Raw genomic sequence first — 19467 nt, 5'->3', positions numbered from 1 at the left:
CAAAATGCCACAAATGTCTCAAGTTGAGGGAGCGTGCAATTGGCATACTGACTCCAGGAAATTCCACCAGAGCTGTTGCCAGTGAATTTAATGTTAATTTCACTAAATTAAGCCTCCTCCTACGTCATTTTAGAGAATTGTCCAACTGGCCTCACAACCGCAGACCACGTGTATGGCGAGTGGTTTGCTGATGTCAATGTTGTGAACAGAGTGCCCCGTGGTGGTGGGGTTCTGGTATGGGCAGGAATAAGTTACAGTGGCTTGTGAAAGTATTCACCCCCTTAGCATTTTTCCTATTTTGTTGCCTTACAACCTGGAATTAAAATAGATTTTTTTTTGGGGGGGGGGTTGTATCATTTGATTTACACAACATGCCTACCACTTCGAAGATGCAAAATAATTTTTAATTTTGAAACAAGCAAGAAATAAGACAAGAGAATTTCAGTGTGCATAACTATTCACCCTCCCAAAGTCAATACTTTGAGCCACCTTTTGCAGCAATTACAGCTGCAAGTCTATTGGGGTATGTCTCTATAAGCTTGGCACATCTAGCCACTGGGATTTTTGCCCATTCTTCAAGGCAAAACTGCTCCAGCTCCTTCAAGTTGGATGGGTTTCACTGGTGTACATCAATTTTTAAGTCATACCATAGATGCTCAAGTGGATTGAGGTCTGGGCTTTGACTAGGCCATTCCAAGACATTTAAATGTTTCCCCTTAAACCACTCGAGTGTTGCTTTAGCAGTATGCTTAGGATCATTGTCCTGCTGGAAGGTGAACCTCTGTCCCAGTCTCAAATCTCTGGAAGACTGAAACAGGTTTCCCTCAAGAATTTCCCTGTATTTAGCACCATCCATCATTCCTTCAATTCTGACCAGTTTCCCAGTCCCTGCCAATGGAAAAACATCCCCACAGCATGATGCTGCCAATACGTGAGAGGTGTTTGGTTTGCTCCAGACATAGCGTTTATATTGATGGCCAAAAGGCTCAATTGTAGTCTCATCTGACCAGAGTACCTTCTTCCATATGTTTGGGGAGTCTACCACATGCCTTTTGGCGAACACTTTAAGCAATGGCTTTTTTCTGGCCACTCTTCTGTAAAGCCCAGCCCTGTGGAGTGTACGACTTAAAAAGCAGTCCTATGGACAGATACTCCAGTCTCCGCTGTGGAGCTTTGCAGCTCCTTCAGGGTTATCTTTGGTCTCTTTGTTTCCTCTCTGATTAATACCCTCCTTGCCTGGTCCGTGCATTTTGGTGGGTGGCCCTCTCTTGGCAGGTTTGTTGTGGTGCCATATTCTTTCCATTTTTTAATAATGGCTTTAATGGTGCTCCATAGGATGTTCAAAGTTTCGGATATTTTTATATGACCCAACCATGATCTATACTTTTCCACAACTTTGTCCCTGACCTGTTTGGAGAGCTCTTTGGTCTTCATGGTGTCGCTTGCTTAGTGGTGCCCCTTGCTTAGTGGTGTTGCAGACTCTGGGGCCTTTCAGAACAGGTGTATATATACTAAGATCATGTGACACTTAGATTGCACACAGGTGGACTTTATTCAGCTAAATATGTGACTTCTGGAGGTAATTGATTGCACCAGATCTTATTTAGGGGCTTCATAGCAAAGGGGGTGAATACATATGCGTGCACCACTTTTCCATTTTTAAATTTTTTTAATTTGTTGAAATAAGTAATTTTTTTCATTTCACTTCACCAATTTGGACTATTTTGTGTATGTCCATTACATGAAATCCAAATAAAAATCAATTTAAATTATAGGTTGTAGTGCAACAAAATAGGAAAAACGCCAATGGAATGAATACTTTTGCAAGGCACTGTACGGACAACGAACACAATTGCATTTTATTGATGGCATTTTGAATGCACAAAAATACCGTGGCGAGATCCTAAGGCCCATTATGAGGCCCATTTTCTTGAAGGTATCTCTGACCAAGAGATGTATAAACGTATTCCCAGTCATTTGAAATCCATATATTAGGGCCTAATGAATTTTTATCAATTGACTGATTTCCTGATATGAACTGTAACTCAGTAAAATCAATGAAATTGTTGCATGTTGCATTTATATTTTTGTTCAGTAATACCATTTCAATGGAGATTCTTTACTGATAATGATTTTTAGTTGAGGCTAAATCTGTGTCTGGGAAAGGGGCCAATATTGTATAGACTACCAGTCAAAAGTTTGGACAAACCTACTGCCGCCACTTGGGCTTCCAAGTAGCGCAGCGGTCTAAGGCGCTGCATCTCAGTGCAAGAGGAGTCACTACAGTCCCTGGTGTGAATCCAGGCTGTATCACATCCAGCAGTGATTGGGAGTCCCATAGGTTAGTGCGCAATTGGCCCAGCATCGTCCGGGATAGGCCGTCATTGTAAAATAAGAATTTGTTCTTAACTGACTTGACTGGTTAAATTGAAATCTAAAAATACTAATTCAAGGGTTTTTCTTTATTTGTACTATTTTCTACATTGAAGAAACTATGAAATAACACATATGGAAGAAATAATATTGTAACCAAAAAGTATTAAACCAAATCAAAATATATTTTATATTTCAGATTCTTCAAAGTAGCCACCCTTTGCCTTGATGACAGCTTTGCACACTCTTGGCATTCTCTCAACCAGCTTCACGAGGTAGTCACCTGGAATGCATTTCAATGAACAGATGTGCCTTCTTAAAAGTACATTTGTGGAGTTTCTTTCCTTCTTAATGCGTTTGAGCCAATCAGTTGTGTTGTGACAAAGTGTGTGTGGGGGGGGGGGGGGGGGGTATACAGACGATAACCCTATTTGGTAAAAGACCAAGTCCATATAATGGTGAGAACAGCTCAAATAAGCAAAGAGAAACAACAGTCCATCTTTACTTTGAGACATGAAGGTCAGTCAATACTTTGGACACTAACAAACCTCCAAACAAGTTTCAATGCCATACAACACTTCTTCCGTGGCATCCAACTGCTCTTAAATGCTAGTAAAATTAAATGCATGCTCTTCAACCGATTGCTGCCCGCAACCGCCCGACTAGTATCACTACTCTGGACGGTTCTGACTTAGAATATGTGGACAACTACAAATACCTAGGGGTCTGGTTAGACTGTAAACTCTCCTTCCAGACTCACATTAAGCATCTCCAATCCAAAATGAAATCTAGAATCAGCTTCCTATTTCGCAACAAAGCCTCCTTCACTCATGCTCCCAAACATACCCTCGTAAAACTGACTATCCTACCGATCCTTGACTTCGGCGATGTCATTTACAAAATAGCCTCCAACACTTTACTCAGCAAATTGGATGTAGTCTATCACAGTGCCATCCGTTTTGTCACCAAAGCCTCATATACTACCCACAACTGCGACCTGTATGCTCTCGTTGGCTGGCCCTTGCTACATATTCGTCGCCAAACCCACAGGCTCCAGTTCATCTATAAGTCTTTGCTAGGTAAAGCCCGGCCTTATCTCAGCTCACTGGTCACCATAGCAACACCCACCCGTAGCACGCACTCCAGCAGGTATATTTCACTGGTCATCCCCAAAGCCAACACGTCATTTGGCCGCCTTTCTTTCCAGTTCTTTGCTGCCAATGACTGGAACAAATTGCAAAAATCACTGAAGCTGGAGACTTATATCTCCCTCACTAACTTTAAGCATCAGCTGTCAGAGCAGGTTACCGATCACTGCACCTGTACACAGTACATCTGTAAATAGCCCACCCAACTACCTCATCCCCATATTGTTATTTTTTTTATTTTTCTGCTTTTTTGCACCCGTATCTCTACTTGCACATTCATCATCTGCACATCTATCACTCCAGTGTTAATGCTAAATTATTATTATTTCGCCACTATGGCCTATTTATTGCTTTACCTCCCTAATCTTACTACATTTGCACACAATATACGTTGATTTTTCTATTGTGTTACTCTCTGTACGTTTGTTTATCCCATGTGTAACTCTGTGTTGTTGTTTTTGTCGCACTGCTTTGCTTTATCTTGGCCAGGTCACAGTTGTAAATGAGAACTTGTTCTCAACTGGCCAACCTGGTTACATAAAGGTGAAATTCCCAAAATGTTAAATGAAAAAATATTTCAAGAACGTTGAAAGTTTCTTCTAGTGCAGTCATAAAAACCATCAAGCGCTATGATGGAACTAGCTCTCATGAGGACTGCCACAGGAAAGGAAGACACAGAGTTACCTCTGCTGCAGAGGATAAGTTCATTAGAGTTACCAGACTCAGAAATTGCAGCCCAAATAAATGCTTCACAGAGTTCAAGTAACAGACACAACTCAACATCAACTGTTCAGAGGAGACTGTGTTAATCAGGCCGTCATGGTCGAATTCATGCAAAGAAACCACTACAAAATGACACCAGTAAGAAGAGACTTGCTTGGGCCAAGAAACATTGGTCTGGAGTCCAAATTGGAGACTTTTGGTTCCAACCGCCGTGTCTTTGTGAGACCCGGTGTGGTTGAACGGATGATCTCTGTATGTGTATTTTCCACAGTAAAGCATGGAGGAGGAGGTGTTATGGTGTGTGGGTGCTTTGCTGGTGACACAGTCTAGGATTTATTTAGAATTCAAGGCACACTTAACCAGCATGGCTACCACATAATTCTGCAGCAATACGCCATCCCATGTGGTTTGGGCTTAGTGGGGCTTTCATTTGTTTTTCAACAGAACAATGACTCAACACACCTCCAGGCTGTGTAAGGGCTATTTTACCAATTAGGAGAGTGATAGAGTGCTGCATCAGATGACCTGGCCTCCGCAATCCCCCGACCTCAACCAAATTGAGATGGATTTGGATGAGTTGGACCGCATTCCAGATGAAGCTGGTTGAGAGAATGTAAAGAGTTTTCAAAGCTGTCATCAAGGCAAAGGGTTGCTATTCTGACTGTGATTAGAGCGATGTTGATGGTGAGCCATGATGCCAGCAGATTACAGATGGCCTTTGCCGATCGCTCATCATCTTCATCCATCAGTGACTTGATCGCTTGAATAATCTTGCTTAAAATCGAATACAATGTAAAAATGTGCAGCATACAATGAAGACCAGCAGTAGATTTATTTAAGCATTATTTTTTGCATTATTAGGTCTACTCTACAGTATTGTAGCCTGCTGTAACTGTTCATTTTCCTGGGCTTTCGCGTTTGGCGTAACACAGGCATCTGATGATAGTGTTTGCGAATAGCACTATCCGTGACCATAATCCCCAAGTCTAACAGTATTTTTTAAATGTTTCCAGTAGATTTTCCGTTCCTCCTGAAAACCAGAATTTGCTCACTTAAATGAATAAAGATCCTGATCATGGTGCTACAGTATGTTGTTACAGCCCGATTAGCAGCATAATCAAAGTGAGGACAATTGGCGATCTGCTGTATACTTATGGCCTATTGTAACCTGAAAGTCACACCTTTCCAGTACTCCTCACCCCGCCCTAAACTCCACCATTAACACAGTTACCATTCAAAAACAAGCTGTTTGTCAAAAAAATGACATTGCGACCAAACAGAACAGACATAGTGGACATAGTTTTCATCAATCCAGCTTCTTTCTATGGTACCACCCATTCCAGGGTAGGACTGTAACCACCAGAGGACTTGAAAATGAGCCGGAGCAGAGAGGATCACCAAAACTAAAGGTATTTGGTTTCAGTGTATTTTCTTTAAAACAATTCTATATAGCCTATCAATGCGTAAGCATACTGTGTAATAAAATCGATAATTGTGCACTAAAAACGTGAATGTGTTTTTGCAGAGCATACAACCATGCCGACAACTGTCCGTGGAGATCAGTGGAAAAAGGGCTGGACAACGGGCCGCACCGAAAAAAACACATGATTCCCAAGAAAGCGGTTAGTTTTGCTAGATTCTTAAAATGTGTTTTTGTACGCAGCATTTGTGTGTTGGAGTCACTTTTATTTCTTAATTGGTTTACTGTTTCTATCATAGGCCACTCTAAACGATCGGAGCTCAGGGCGGTACCATATTTTGCTCATCTGATGAAGGTGCACATGGATCAGATTCAAACTTTGAAGACCGAGCTCGAGTCATTTAAGTCAGACCAGCAGAAAGATAAACATTATCGGAGGGCAGAGATACGGGCGACAGCTGATGCATTGGTCCAGAGCCAGGCGGCATTGGCCGGAGAGACAGGCGGAGAATGAAGCGTTGAAGAGGGCGAGGAACGAGATGGAGTCACAATCCATGCCAGGCACACCTGTGAGCTCTGGAACTCCACCTCCGACAGCCAGAGTCAACATACCTGGTGGGTTTGTCAGGTCGTCGGTTCACCCTGACATTTCCATTCCTCTTCTGACAACAGAACTTGACAAACTGCTCACCAGGCACAGCAAGGGCCAAGGATGTGTAACTGAAGAGAGATACAACAAGTGGACACAGAATACCAACTGGGATGGATCCCGAGGCAAATGTGGCTTACCAGTGAACCTCCGGCTGTTCATCATTAATACTGTCTCAGAAGTTTCTGTCTATGACTGATGCAACCTGAAAAAGCATTAAAGACAGAGTTAATGAGTACTTGAGGTCACCAAGAAAGTCTGGATATGAACCGCTCTCCCTTATGTAAGGAATTAGGCACTTTACCATGATTACTATGAACTCTAGGCTATGTTTACTTTTCAGACTGCACAGTAGCCTAACAAACATACGCATTTTGAAATTGTAAAAAATAAAAATAAAAATTCTGTAACCTATTTCTACCAGATAGATCCTGTGTTTTTGGGTGATGGCCAATATTAAAAACAGTCAAATGCATTTGTGAATTCAATTGCTTTATTGTTTAATTATTTAAGGCTGCTTTCTCTTCTCTGTGCTGGAGTTCTAAGAATAAAGTAGGCTAAATATGCATAAATAAGGCAACAAATTGTTGCTGACTGAAACTCCCAAAGTCATCCAATTGTTATCAACATATTTATGCAACGTTTGGCGACGTGGACCCCCGACATCTATTAAAAATTAATTCCCCAACTGAATAATGAGGAAATTAGCAAATGTCATTAATTTGTTATAATAGGATTTGAAGCAATAGCCTTCCCATGTGTGGTCAACTATTTCAGCACTGTTTTGTGCTGCCCTGGGGACTGGTCTTGATAAATCAATAAGATTTTTATTTTCAATGAATCTCTGTTTGGGTTTTGGTTAGCCTAGAATTAGGGTGTGGAAATGTTAGGATACAATCGCAGTCACTTAGTAGCCTACTCCCTACCGGTCACATTATACAGCGCCATATTTTCCTAAACCATTTTCTTGGAATAGAAGCACCATAATATTAATCAAATTAACCCCATATACTATGTTCTTACAAAAAACATTTTAAATTCTCTAGTACAGCCAATATTAAAAACAGTCAAATGCTTATCAAAGATGCCCACTGGTGGTCAAACTAGCACTAACTAGCATTAATGGCAACAATGGCTGACACTTAAATAACGTGTTATAGAATTATGCGGCAGCCCGCAAGGTTTGTTGCGGTACGACGCAACTTTTAAAGAAAGAACCACTGTACTTCATGTTTGAGTTTTTGCTTGTAAGCAGGAATAAGGAGGATAGAGGTATGGTCAGATTTTCCAAATCGAGGGTGAGGAAGAACTTTGTATTTATCCTCTTGCTGGGGTCAAGTAAAATTAAGACAGTTTCTACAATTTTAAAAACATTAAAATACATTCAATAATTTCACAACACACTGTGTGCACTCAGGCCCCTACACCACCACTACCACATATCTACAGTACAAAATCCATGTGTACGTGTGTGTAGAGTGCATATGTTATCGTGCGTGTGTGTGTGTGTATGTGTGTGTCTGTTCCTATGTACAGTGAGAGAAAAAAGTATTTGATCTCCTGCTGATTTTGTACGTTTGCCCACTTACAAAGAAATGATCAGTCTATAATTTTAATGGTAGGTTTATTTGAACAGTGAGAGACAGAATAACAACAAAAAAATCAAGAAAAACGCATGTCAAAACTGTTGTAAAATGATTTGCATTTAAATGAGGGAAATAAGTATTTGACCCCTCTGCAAAACATGACTTAGTACTTGGTGGCAAAACCCTTGTTGGCAATCACAGAGGTCAGACGTTTCTTGTAGTTGGCCACCAGGTTTGCACACATCTCAGGAGGGATTTTGTCCCATTCCTCTTTGCAGCTCTTCTCCAAGTCATTAAGGTTTCGAGTCTGACGTTTGGCAACTCGAACCTTCAGCTCCCTCCACAGATTTTCTATGTGATTAAGGTCTGGAGACTGGCTAGGCCACTCCAGGACCTTAACCTGTTTAGGATAGGGGGCAGTATTTTCACGGCCGGATAACAAACGTACCCGATTTAATCTGGTTATTACTCCTGCCCAGAAACTAGAATATGCATATAATTATTTGATTTGGATAGAAAATACCCTAAAGTTTCTAAAACTGTTTGAATGGTGTCTGTGAGTATAGCAGAACTCATATGGCAGGCCACGCACCAGGCCTCCAGTGCATCAGCCCAGTCCAGCTCGTCCTACTCCTGCTCCTCGCACTAGCCCCGTGGTGCGTGTCCTTAGTCTGGCGCGTCCTAAGCCAGCCCCATGCATCAGGCCTTCAGTGCGCAGTCCCCGTCCAGAGCTTCCGACGACAGTGCCTCGTCCAGAGCTTCCGGCGACAGTGCCTCGTCCAGAGCTTCCGGCAACAGTGCCTCGTCCAGAGCTTCCGGCGACAGTGCCCCGTCCAGAGCTTCTGGCGACAGTGCCCCGTCCAGAGTGTCCGGCGACAGTGCCCCGTCCAGAGCTTCCGGCGACAGTGCCCCGTAGAGAGACAGCCCACAGTCCGGAGCCGAGAGAGTCGCCCTACAGTCCGGAGCCGAGAGATTCGCCCTACAGTCCGGAGCCGAGAGAGTCGCCCTACAGTCCGGAGCCGAGAGAGTTGCCCTACAGTCCGGAATCAGCACAGCGAGAGTCGCCCTACAGTCCGGAATCGGCGCAGCGAGAGTCGCCCTACAGTCCGGAATGGGCGCAGCGAGAGTCGCCCTACAGTCCGGAATGGGCGCAGCGAGAGTCGCCCTACAGTCCGGAAGCGGCGCAGCCAGAGACGCGCTTCAGCCCGAGGTCTACAGCGACACGCTTCAGCCCGAGGTCTACAGCGAAGCGCTTCAGCCCGAGGTCTACAGCGACGCGCTTCAGCCCGAGGTATTCAGCGGGAGTGGACAGGTTAGGTGGGGGACTAAGGCCAGAGCCTGAGCCACCTCCACAGTAGGAGGATTGGGGAGGGGGGGTGTAGCACTGGAACTGTCGGTGACGGTAGCCACCCTCCCTTCCCTCCCTTTAGTTTGGGGGGTTTATTTTGTGTTTATTTTTGTTGTGTGAGGTGCATCCGGGGTCTGCACCTTTTGGGGGGGGGGGGGGTACTGTCACGTCCTGACCAGTAAAGGGGTTATTTGTTATTATAGTTTGGTCAGGACGTGGCAGGGGGTATTTGTTTAAAGTGTTTCGGGGTTTGTTGGGCTATGTGTTTATGTAGAGGGGTGTTCGTTTAAAGTGTTCCGGGGTTTTTGGTTATCCTGTTATGGATAGGGGGCAGTATTTTCACGGCTGGATAAAAAATGTACCCGATTTAATCTGATTATTACTCCTGCCCAGAAACTAGAATATGCATATAATTATTAGCTTTGGATAGAAAACACTCAAAAGTTTCTAAAACTGTTTGAATGGTGTCTGTGAGTATAACAGAACTCATTTGGCAGGCCAAAACATGAGAAGATTCTGTTCAGGAAGTACCCTGTCTGACCATTTCTTCCCCTTGTTGATTCTCTCTATCCATTACAAAGGATCTCTGCTGTTACGTGACACTTCCTACGGCTTCCATGGGCCCTCAGAGCCCGGGAAAAAGCTGAATGACGTAATTCAAAGCCCTGGCTGAAACACACGAGCGCTTTTGCTAAGTGGTCTATCAGCAGACAAAAGGCTTAGGCACGTGCCCGAGTCGACCCCGTGATGTATTTTCTTTCGGCTGTTTACCTAATTGCAGATTCCCGGTCGGAATATTATCGTTTTTTAATGAGAAAAATGGCATAAAAATTGATTTTAAACAGCGGTTGACATGCTTCGAAGTACGGTAATGAAATATTTAGAAATCTTTTGTCACGAAATGCGCCATGCGCACGACCCTTATTTACCATTGGGATAGTGTCTAGAACGCACGAACAAAACGTCGCTGATGGAACATAACAATGGATTATTTTGGACCAAACCTACATTTGTTATTGAAGTAGAAGTCCTGGGAGTGCATTCTGACGAAGAACATCAAAGGTAATCAAACTTTTCTAATAGTAAATCTGATTTTGGTGAGTGCTAAACTTGGTGGTTGTGTAAATAGCTACTGAGAATATTGTAAAATGTGCTTTCACCAAAAAGCTATTTTAAAATCGGACATATCGAGTGCATAGAGGAGTTCTGTATCTATAATTCTTAAAATAATTGTTATGTTTTTTGTGAACGTTTATCGTGAGTAATTTAGTAAATTCACCGGCGGTTTGTGGGGGGGTATGCTAGTTCTGAACGTCACATGCTAATGTAAAAAAGCTGGTTTTTGATATAAATATGAACTTGATTGAACAAAACATGCATGCATATTATAACATAATGTCCTAGGGTTGTCATCTGATGAAGATCATCAAAGGTTAGTGCTGCATTTAGCTGTCTTCTGGGTTTTTGTGACATTATATGCTAGCTTGAAAAATGGGTGTCTGATTATTTCTGGCTGGGTACTCTGCTGACATAATCTAATGTTTTGCTTTCGCTGTAAAGCCTTTTTGAAATCGGACAGTGTGGTTAGATTAACGAGAGTCTTGTCTTTAAAATGCTGTAAAATAGTCATATGTTTGAAAAATGGAAGTTTTCGGATTTTAGAGGAATTTGTATTTCGCGCCACGCCCATCATTGGATATTGGAGCAGGTGTTCCGCTAGCGGAACATCTAGATGTAAGAGGTTATGTTCTATGTTAGTATATTTCTATGTTCTGGTCTAGTCTTTTTAGTTCTATGTTTAGGGTTAATAGTTTGACCTTCAATTGGAGGCAGCTGTTCTTCGTTGCCTCTGATTGAAGGTCCTATATAGAGGGGTGTTTTTGTAATGGGTTTTGTGGGAAGTTGTTTTTGCATTGCTGTGTGTAGCCTACAAGACTGTTTGTCGTTCGTTCGTTTTGTTGTTTAAGTATTCAATAAAAGTAAATATGAGCACTCAACCCGCTGCGCCTTGATCTACTCTATACGACGACCGTTACAATTGGGGTAAGGGAATATAGGATTTTGAATGGGAATCAATTGCTTGGTCCCCACAAGGATAGTAAAACAAACGTGTGTGTGTGTGTGTGTGTGTGTGTGTGTGTGTGTGTATCTGCATTTGCATGCTATCTGACAAAAGGAGAGGAAGGGTTGTAAATGTCTCCTGAACTGTAGGTGCTTTGTGATTCTATTTCTTTGAATCCCTATGTTTACTCAGAGTACCAAAAAAGCAGTAACATACATACATTTTTATAAAAGCACAGTACATCATCTGTCCTATGAGCTTTGAATTTCCTGCCCAACACAACAGCTATTCTTTGAAAGGGTTTGGTGTAGAGATCTTCATGTCGAACAAGGGGCGAACAGTTTGATGATGACATCAATGGGCAAATTGTCTCTTAGATGCTACCTCAAAGCACTTATGACACGCATCCAATCTCCATTGTGAATCCTGCCTCTGAAGTGATAAAAAGCCTTACTCCCCTCATTCCACTCTCAGGCTTTTAAAGTTCCAGATGTGGTTTTAGTACCGCATCTCCTCACATGTTCTCTCCTCATAACATCTTGGGATTGAGTTGCAATATCTCACAAGGCTTTACTTTTAATTTCTCCCATATATTTTTCACATATGGATTACTAGACTAGATAAAAGTATTGTACAGTAACTAACTGCCAAAAGGTTTCAGCTCTTGAACTCTTTACAATCAATGTGACTTGTTGGTTGTGGTCAATAGTCTATTGTGCTCCGACCATTTAGTTTGTTCTGTTTTTTTTCCACAGTTCTGATCGGAGGAGCCCCGGCGCTGTGCTCGCACCCATTGGCCGCCTCGCTGACCTTCGCCCTCTGCTCCTATCTACTGCTGCTCTACAGATGATGAGCGCAACTCACAGCGTCCACCTTTCTGTTTTCATCTCCACCCCTGTTTTCATCGCCAATCCATCCTTCATATCCTTCCCATTCCACCCTGGCTAAGCTTGTACCTCTTCTTGTACCACTTCTTCTCTCTCATTCTTCTTTTCCACACTCACACTTTTACTGTCTTATGCTGCTGTTTTCTCCAGTCATACTCATGTCCTTGTGACCTTTGACACCCAATATCCAACCCCTCACAGCAGACATTCACCCAGCTTCATACTTCTCTTCACTTTCTCACTCTTCATCTACTCTTTCCCAACCCCGTATTCCTGGGACACAAGTGTCAGACACTCTACCAAAGATGACGAAGGACAAAATAAGAAATATGGGAGACCACCCCTCCCCCCTGTTTTTGAACCCTCCTCCTCGCCTCCTTGGGCTAGGTGCCAGGTAGTTGCCGCATCACGAAGGCAGACTGAGTGACTGACAGAGAAAGAAAGATAGAAAGAAGCTCCCACTTGCCTCTCCTCTACCAGTCGCTGCAGTAGGACCTGCGTTAGATTGTACGTATACATTTCTCTATATAATATATATTACAAAAGTTTAAATAACATTTAAGTGAAGAAAAACACTCATGGACATGGATGACTTTACAGGCTACGACAAAGCGAAACTAAAGAAGCACAAATTTATACAATCTATTCTTTCTTTCTTTTCCAAAGAAGTGTTGTATTTTTACTGCATGAGGCTTGATTCATATCGTTCAGCGATAAAAGGGAACCTCCCACTGGGCAAAAACTCGTTCAATTCATGTTATTTCCATGCCATTTCAACTCCCAAAATCAATGTGATGACATTTAATCAACGTGGAAAACTAATTGGATTAGCAAAAAGTCATCAATGTAAGGGCATTTAAAAAAAAAAACTTTTAACCTAAACCCAAAAAGTGGAATTATTTTGTTGATTTCCCGTTTAATTCACGTTAGTTGACAACTCAAGCAAATGTAAATCAAAACTATAAGTTGAACTGACATCTATACCCAGTGGGCTTGTTCATACAAAACAAAAATATAAACGCAAAATCAAATCCAAATCAAATTTTATTTGTCACGTGTTTTGCTAATGTTATTGCGGGTGTAGCAAAATGCTTGTGTTTCTAGCTCCAACAGTTCAGTAATATCTAAGAAGTAATACCAAACAATTTCACAACAATACACGCAATACACACCAATCTAAGTAAAGGAATGGAATTAAGAATATATAAATATATGGACGAGCAATGTCAGAGCGGCATAGACTAAGATACAGTAGAATAGAATAGAATACTGTATACACATATTAGATGAGCAATGCAAAATATGTAAATATTATTTAAGTGACTAGTGTTCCATTATCAAAGTGACCAGTGATTTCAAATCTATGTATATAGGGCAGCACCCTCTAATGTACTAGTGATGACTATTTAACACTCTGACGGCCTTAAGATAGAAGCTGTTTTTCAGTCACTCTGTCCCAGCTTTGATGCACCTGTACTGACCTCGCCTTCTGGATGATAGCGGGGTGAACAAGCAGTGGCATGGGTGGTTATTGTCCTTGATGATGTTTTTGGCCTTCTGTAACATCAGGTGCTGTTGGTGTCCTGAAGGGCAGGTAGTTTGCTGCGGTGATGCATTGGGCAGACCGCACCACCCTCTGGAGTGCCCTGCGGTTGCGGGCAGTGCAGTACCAGGCGGTGATACAGCCTGACAGGATGCTCTCAATTGTGCATCCGTAAAAGTGTGCCTTCTTCACAACACTGTCTGTGTGGGTGGGCCATTTCAGTTTGTCAGTGACGTGTACACCCAGGAACTTGAAGCTTTCCACCTTCTCCACTGCAGCCCTGTCGATGTGGATGGGAGGGTGCTCCCTTTGTTCACAACCAGCTCCTTTGTTTTGTTGACAATTGGTGGGAGGTTATTTTCCTTGCAACACACTCCCAGGGCCCTCACCTCCTCCCTGTAGGCTGTCTTGTCATTGTTGGTAATCAGACCTACTACTGTTGTGTCGTCTGCAAACTTGATGAATTAGTTGGACGTGTGCATGGCCACGCAGTCATGGGTGAACAGGGAGTACAGGAGGGGGCTGAGCACACATCCTTGTGGGGCCCCAGTGTTGAGGATCAGCAAAGTGGAGGTGTTGTTTTCTGGGGGCGGCCTGTCAGAAAGTCCAGGAACCAGTTGCACAGGGCGGGGTTCAGACACAGGGCCTCAAGCTTAATGATGAGCTTGGAGGGTACTATGGTGTTGAATGCTGAGCTATAGTCAAAGAACAGCATTCTTACATAGGTATTACTCTTGTCCAGATAGGATAGGGCAGTGTGCAGTGCGATGGCAATTGCATCGTCTGTGGATCTACTGGGGCGGTAAGGAAATTGAAGTGGGACTAGGGTGTCCGGTAAGGTAGAGGTGATATGATCCTTGACTAGTCTCTCAAAGCACTTCATGATGACAGAAAAGAGTGCTACGGGGCGATAGTAATTTACCTTTGCTTTCTTGGGTACAGAAACAATGGTGGACATCTTGAGGCATGTGGGGACAGCAGACTGGGATAGGGAGAGATTGAATATGTCCGTAAACACTCCAGCCAGCTGGTCTGTGCTCTGAGGACACAGCTAGGGAGGCCGGCAGCCTTGCGAGGGTTAACGAGCTTAAACGTCTTATTCACATTGGCCACAGAGAAGGAGAGCCCACAGTCCTTGGTAGCGGGCTGCGTCAGTGGCACTGTGTTATCCTCAAAGCGGGCGAAGACGGTGTTTAACTTGTCCGGAAGCAAGACGTCGGTGTCCGCCACATGGCTGGTTTACCCTTTGTAGTCCATGATTGTCTGTAGACCCTGCCACATACGTCTCATGTCTGAGACGTTGAATTGCGACTCCACTTTGTCTCTATAATGACATTTTGCCTGTTCGATTGCCTTACGGAGGGAATAACTACACTGTTTGTATTCGGCCATATTCCCAGTCACCTTGCCATGGTTAATGCAATGATTTGCGTTTTCAGTATAATGTGAATGCTGACATCTATCCACGGTTTCTGGTTAGGGTAGGTTTTAAAAGTCCCAGTGGGTACAACATCTCCTATTCACTTCCTGGTAAACTCAGTCACCGTATCAGTGTATTCGTCAATGTTATTCACGGAGGCTACCCGGAACATATCCCAGTCCGTGTGATCAAAACAATCTTGAACCGTGGATTCCGATTGGTCAGACCAGCATTGAATAGTCCTTAGCATGGGTACTTTCTGTTTGAGTTTTTGCATATAGGAAGGGAGGAGAAAAATGGATTCGCGATCAGATTTGCCGAAAGGAGGGTGGGGTAGGGCCTTGTAGGCATCTTGGAAGTTGGAGTAACAGTGGTCAGGTGTTTGAGTAACGTGAGTACTACAGTCAATGTGTTGATAGAACTTAAAGGGGAATAGACACAGCTGTGACTATAACCAAAGTGAATTATCTTGGGAAGTAATACAGTTGGCATTTGATTGTGAGGTATTCTAGGTCGGGTGAACAAATGGACTTGAGTACGTTATCACGAAACATACACCCTCACCCTTCCTCTTCCCGGAGAGATATTTATTCCTGTCTGTGCGATGAACTGAGAACCCAACTGGCAGTACGGACTCAGTACGGACAGTATATCCCAAGAGAGCCATGGTTCCATGAAACAGAGTATGTTACAATCCCTGATGTCTCTCTGGAAGGAAATCCTCGCCCTGAGCTCGTCAACTTTATTATATAAAGACTGAACATTGGCGAGTAATATACTCGGAAGCAGTGGGTGGTGTGTGCGCCTCCTAGGTCAAACTAGAAGTCCACTCTGAGTACCTCTTCTCTGCCGGCGATGTTTTGGGTCAGCCTCTGGAATCAGTTCAATTGCCCTGAGGGGTATGAACAAAGGATCCGGTTCGGGAAAGTTGTAATGCTTGTGAGTTACCGCTGCTCTGATGTCTTCCCGGCTGTATGTAATAAGACAAAAAAATTATGGTCTAATAATGTAAAAAAAATACTGCGACGTGTCCTAAAAGCTAGAAGCCCTATCAGTCAACGCCTTTTTGTCCATATGCAACAATTTCAACGATTTTACTGAGTTACAGTTCATATAAGGAAATCCGTCAATTGAAATAAATTCTTTAGGCCCTAATCTGTAGACCCCACCCACTGGAGAGCCAGGCCTAGCCAATTAGAATATATTTTTTCCCACAAAAGGGCGTTGTTATAGACAGAAATACTCCTCAGTTTCATCAGCTGTTCGGGTGGATTGTCTCAGACGATCCCGCAGCTGAAGAAGCTGGAGTGGTCTGCGGTTGTGAGGCCGATTGGACATACCACCAAATTCTCTAAAACAATGGAGACATCTTATGGTAGAGAAATTAACAATAAATTATCTGGCAACATTTCTGGTGGACATTCCTGCAATCATCATGCCAATTGCACGCTTCCTCAAAAGTTGAGACATCAGTGGCATCTGATCATCAGATGTGGCATCAGTGACATCATATTTTAGAGTGGCCTTTTATTGTCCCCAGCACAAAGGGCACCTGTGTAATGATCATGCTTTTTAATCAGCATCTTGCTATGCCACACCTGTCAGGTGTATGGATTATCTTGGCTAAGGAGAAATGCTCAGTAACAGGGATGTAAAACAAATTTGTGCACAAAATGAGAGAAATAAGCTTTTTTGTGCGTATGGAACATTTCTGGGATCTTTTATTTCAGCTCATGAAACATGGGACTAACACTTTACATGTTGCGTTTATATTTTTGTTCAGTATATATATACACAAAATATGGACATCAAGCTATGTGTGCCTCTAAGATTTGTCTCCATAATTTTCCTAACTGAAAGCACTTGTAAAAAAATGGGTGTGGACACTTGATTTCTGATGTCAAGTGCATTTTGGCTATGTTTTTGTTATCGCCAATAGTCCCATTGTAGTGGCTACCTTGATCCATACTGCATTTCAAGCTCATGAGAAGCATGTCAAGCTTGTTTAACAAATACAGTATATATATATGTTAATATGATCTGGGAGCCATCTTGTGTGATCCTACCTCACACTTTTAGGCTTTAACTGTAACAACAGCTCATGTCATAGCGTAGCTGCTCTCCAACATTTTGGGGAATTTTGTCCTCTCAGGTCAAGTCTTGAGCTAACATGGAATCACTGGGGGGGTCAGGTGTCAACTCAGTCTGTGTCCAATGTGGTGTTTATGTGCTACTCAGAACTAGGAAACGCTGAAATATCAAACTTGCAAATTCGGGGTAGAACGGTGCTTTATTTACCACTTTGGAAGCTCATTTTGAATGGTTTAGCACATCTGAAGCACATTAGGGCAATTTTTTCTGTCCCAAGTTTCTTTCAGAGTTTGCGATAATTCTGGTAGCACATGAATGCAGCTTACTGGCTTGCCGACTACCCATCTCCCATCAATTTATCATGTGAGCTGTGCATTTTGTAAGCATTTCTTATGAAGCATCGACCATTTGTTAACTCCAACTCACAACCATATTTAATGTATATTTACAACTATCTGTAGGTATAGGCAGGAGATATTCAAGGTGGAAATGCATCGGAATCAGATGCAACTGAAAAATATTGAGCAAACTACTTCATCACATGATTTTAAATGATAACAGAACATTAGGACATTTAAACTAATATTCTTTGTGACTAAATGTTTTTAACCCCAAAGAATTTAGAGACTTGGTCCAATTGATGATGATTCATTTGTGGTTTCTACACACATCTATTTGGCAATTATGGATATGACAGCAAATTTCAACACTAAACCCATATAAACCCATAATATCAAGCTAAATCAATTTGAGACCACACACATTCCTGTCCATGGTCTTGTGCTTTACTAGAAAATGAATGGACGTTGTCTTTCACACTCATGAGTTCTACCATAATCATCTATGTGTAGCTAAGCACGTACAGTATGTGTAACATTACTGTTAGTTGCAACAAACGCATTTGAGACACACGATGTGTACTGGATCCTACTTTAACTGTAGTATGCTGCTGTATTCGGGAGAGTGTGGGAAGGTCCACTTCAGAATATATTTACAGTACACTGCAGAAACATTGCTGACACAGATTACAGTTGAGTAACCTGCATAGAAATTCTCAGGACCTATACTGATAATGTTAAATACACAATGGAAGAAAGGGTACAGCACGGAGATGGATAAATATAAGCCTTGGACTAGGTTTTATGGTATATTTTTAATCTTTGTGTCTTCTGTGTTCTCTATTATAGAATATTTCTCAACGTTAACACTGATGTAAATTCCGGTGAATTCCTTGGTAATGAAATTAATATGTGGGTAGGAATACTATCAAATTGGCAAAAACACTGAAATAAGGGCAAGTACACCTTTTTGGGGATAATGAGTACTAACAGATATTATATTTATTGTTTTCATGGTTAAGGTACCTCCATTGATCAGTAATTGGTATTAATATTAAGGCATTTTTATTTAATGGCCTCTCTTTCCAAACCTCCTACATGAATTGTGCACATAACTGATCAATGTTCAGTTGGCTCTAAGTTTTAGACATTGACAAATGTTACTAACCCTAAACCTTAGGTTTTCTTTACTGTCCATTCACCAGATCAGTTGGAAATTAAACTAGCCTGCATACTCCAATGAAACCATGAAATGCCTGAAAGTGAGTCTATTTTGTGTTGGCGAATAAGATACAGTGGATTCAGAAAGTCATTAGACCCCTTTTTCTACATTTTGTTACATTACAGCCTTATTTTGAAATGGTTTTTAAGAAAAAAAATACCTCAACAATCGACACACAATAGCCCACAATGACAAAGAAAATGGAAATATCACATTCACATATGTTTTCAGACCCTTTACTCAGTACTTTGTTGAAGCACCTTTGGCAGCGATTATAGCCTTGAGTGTTCTTGGGTATGACGCTACAAGCTTGGAACACCTGTATTTGGGGAGTTTCTTCCTTTCTTCTCTGCAGATCCTCTCAAGCTTTGTCAGGTTGGATGGGGTGTGTCGCTGCACAGCTATTTTCAGGTCTCTCCAGAGATGTTCGATTTGGTTCAAGTCCAGGCTCTGGCTGGGCCACTCAAGGACATTCAGACTTGTCCCGAAGCCACTGCCATATTGTTGTCTTGGCTGTGGGCTTAGGGTCGTTGTCCTGTTGGAAGGTGAACCTTCGCCCCAGTCTGAGGTCCTGAGCGCTCTGGAACAGGTTTTCATCAAGGATCTCTCTGTACTTTGCTCCGTTCATCTTTTCCTTGATCCTGACTAGTCTCCCAG

General features: G+C 42.4%; 1 protein-coding gene across 1 annotated transcript in view; it reads left to right on the top strand.

Moving 5' to 3' along the window:
* LOC115162606 (MAM domain-containing glycosylphosphatidylinositol anchor protein 1-like) overlaps window positions 1-12224 on the top strand; it is a 367347-nt gene extending 355123 nt beyond the window's left edge. Inside the window, exon 18 of the mRNA XM_029714070.1 lies at window positions 12065-12224. Coding sequence (XP_029569930.1) covers window positions 12065-12159 — 95 coding nt within the window. The 3' untranslated portion in view covers window positions 12160-12224. The remainder of the gene's footprint in view (window positions 1-12064) is intronic.
* The last annotated feature ends 7243 nt before the right edge of the window (window positions 12225-19467 follow it).

This window comes from Salmo trutta, chromosome 25 (assembly GCF_901001165.1).
Source record: "Salmo trutta chromosome 25, fSalTru1.1, whole genome shotgun sequence".
NCBI lineage: Eukaryota > Metazoa > Chordata > Actinopteri > Salmoniformes > Salmonidae > Salmo > Salmo trutta.
Note: the sequence above shows the minus strand (reverse complement) of the source record. Positions and strands in the feature narration are given on the sequence as shown.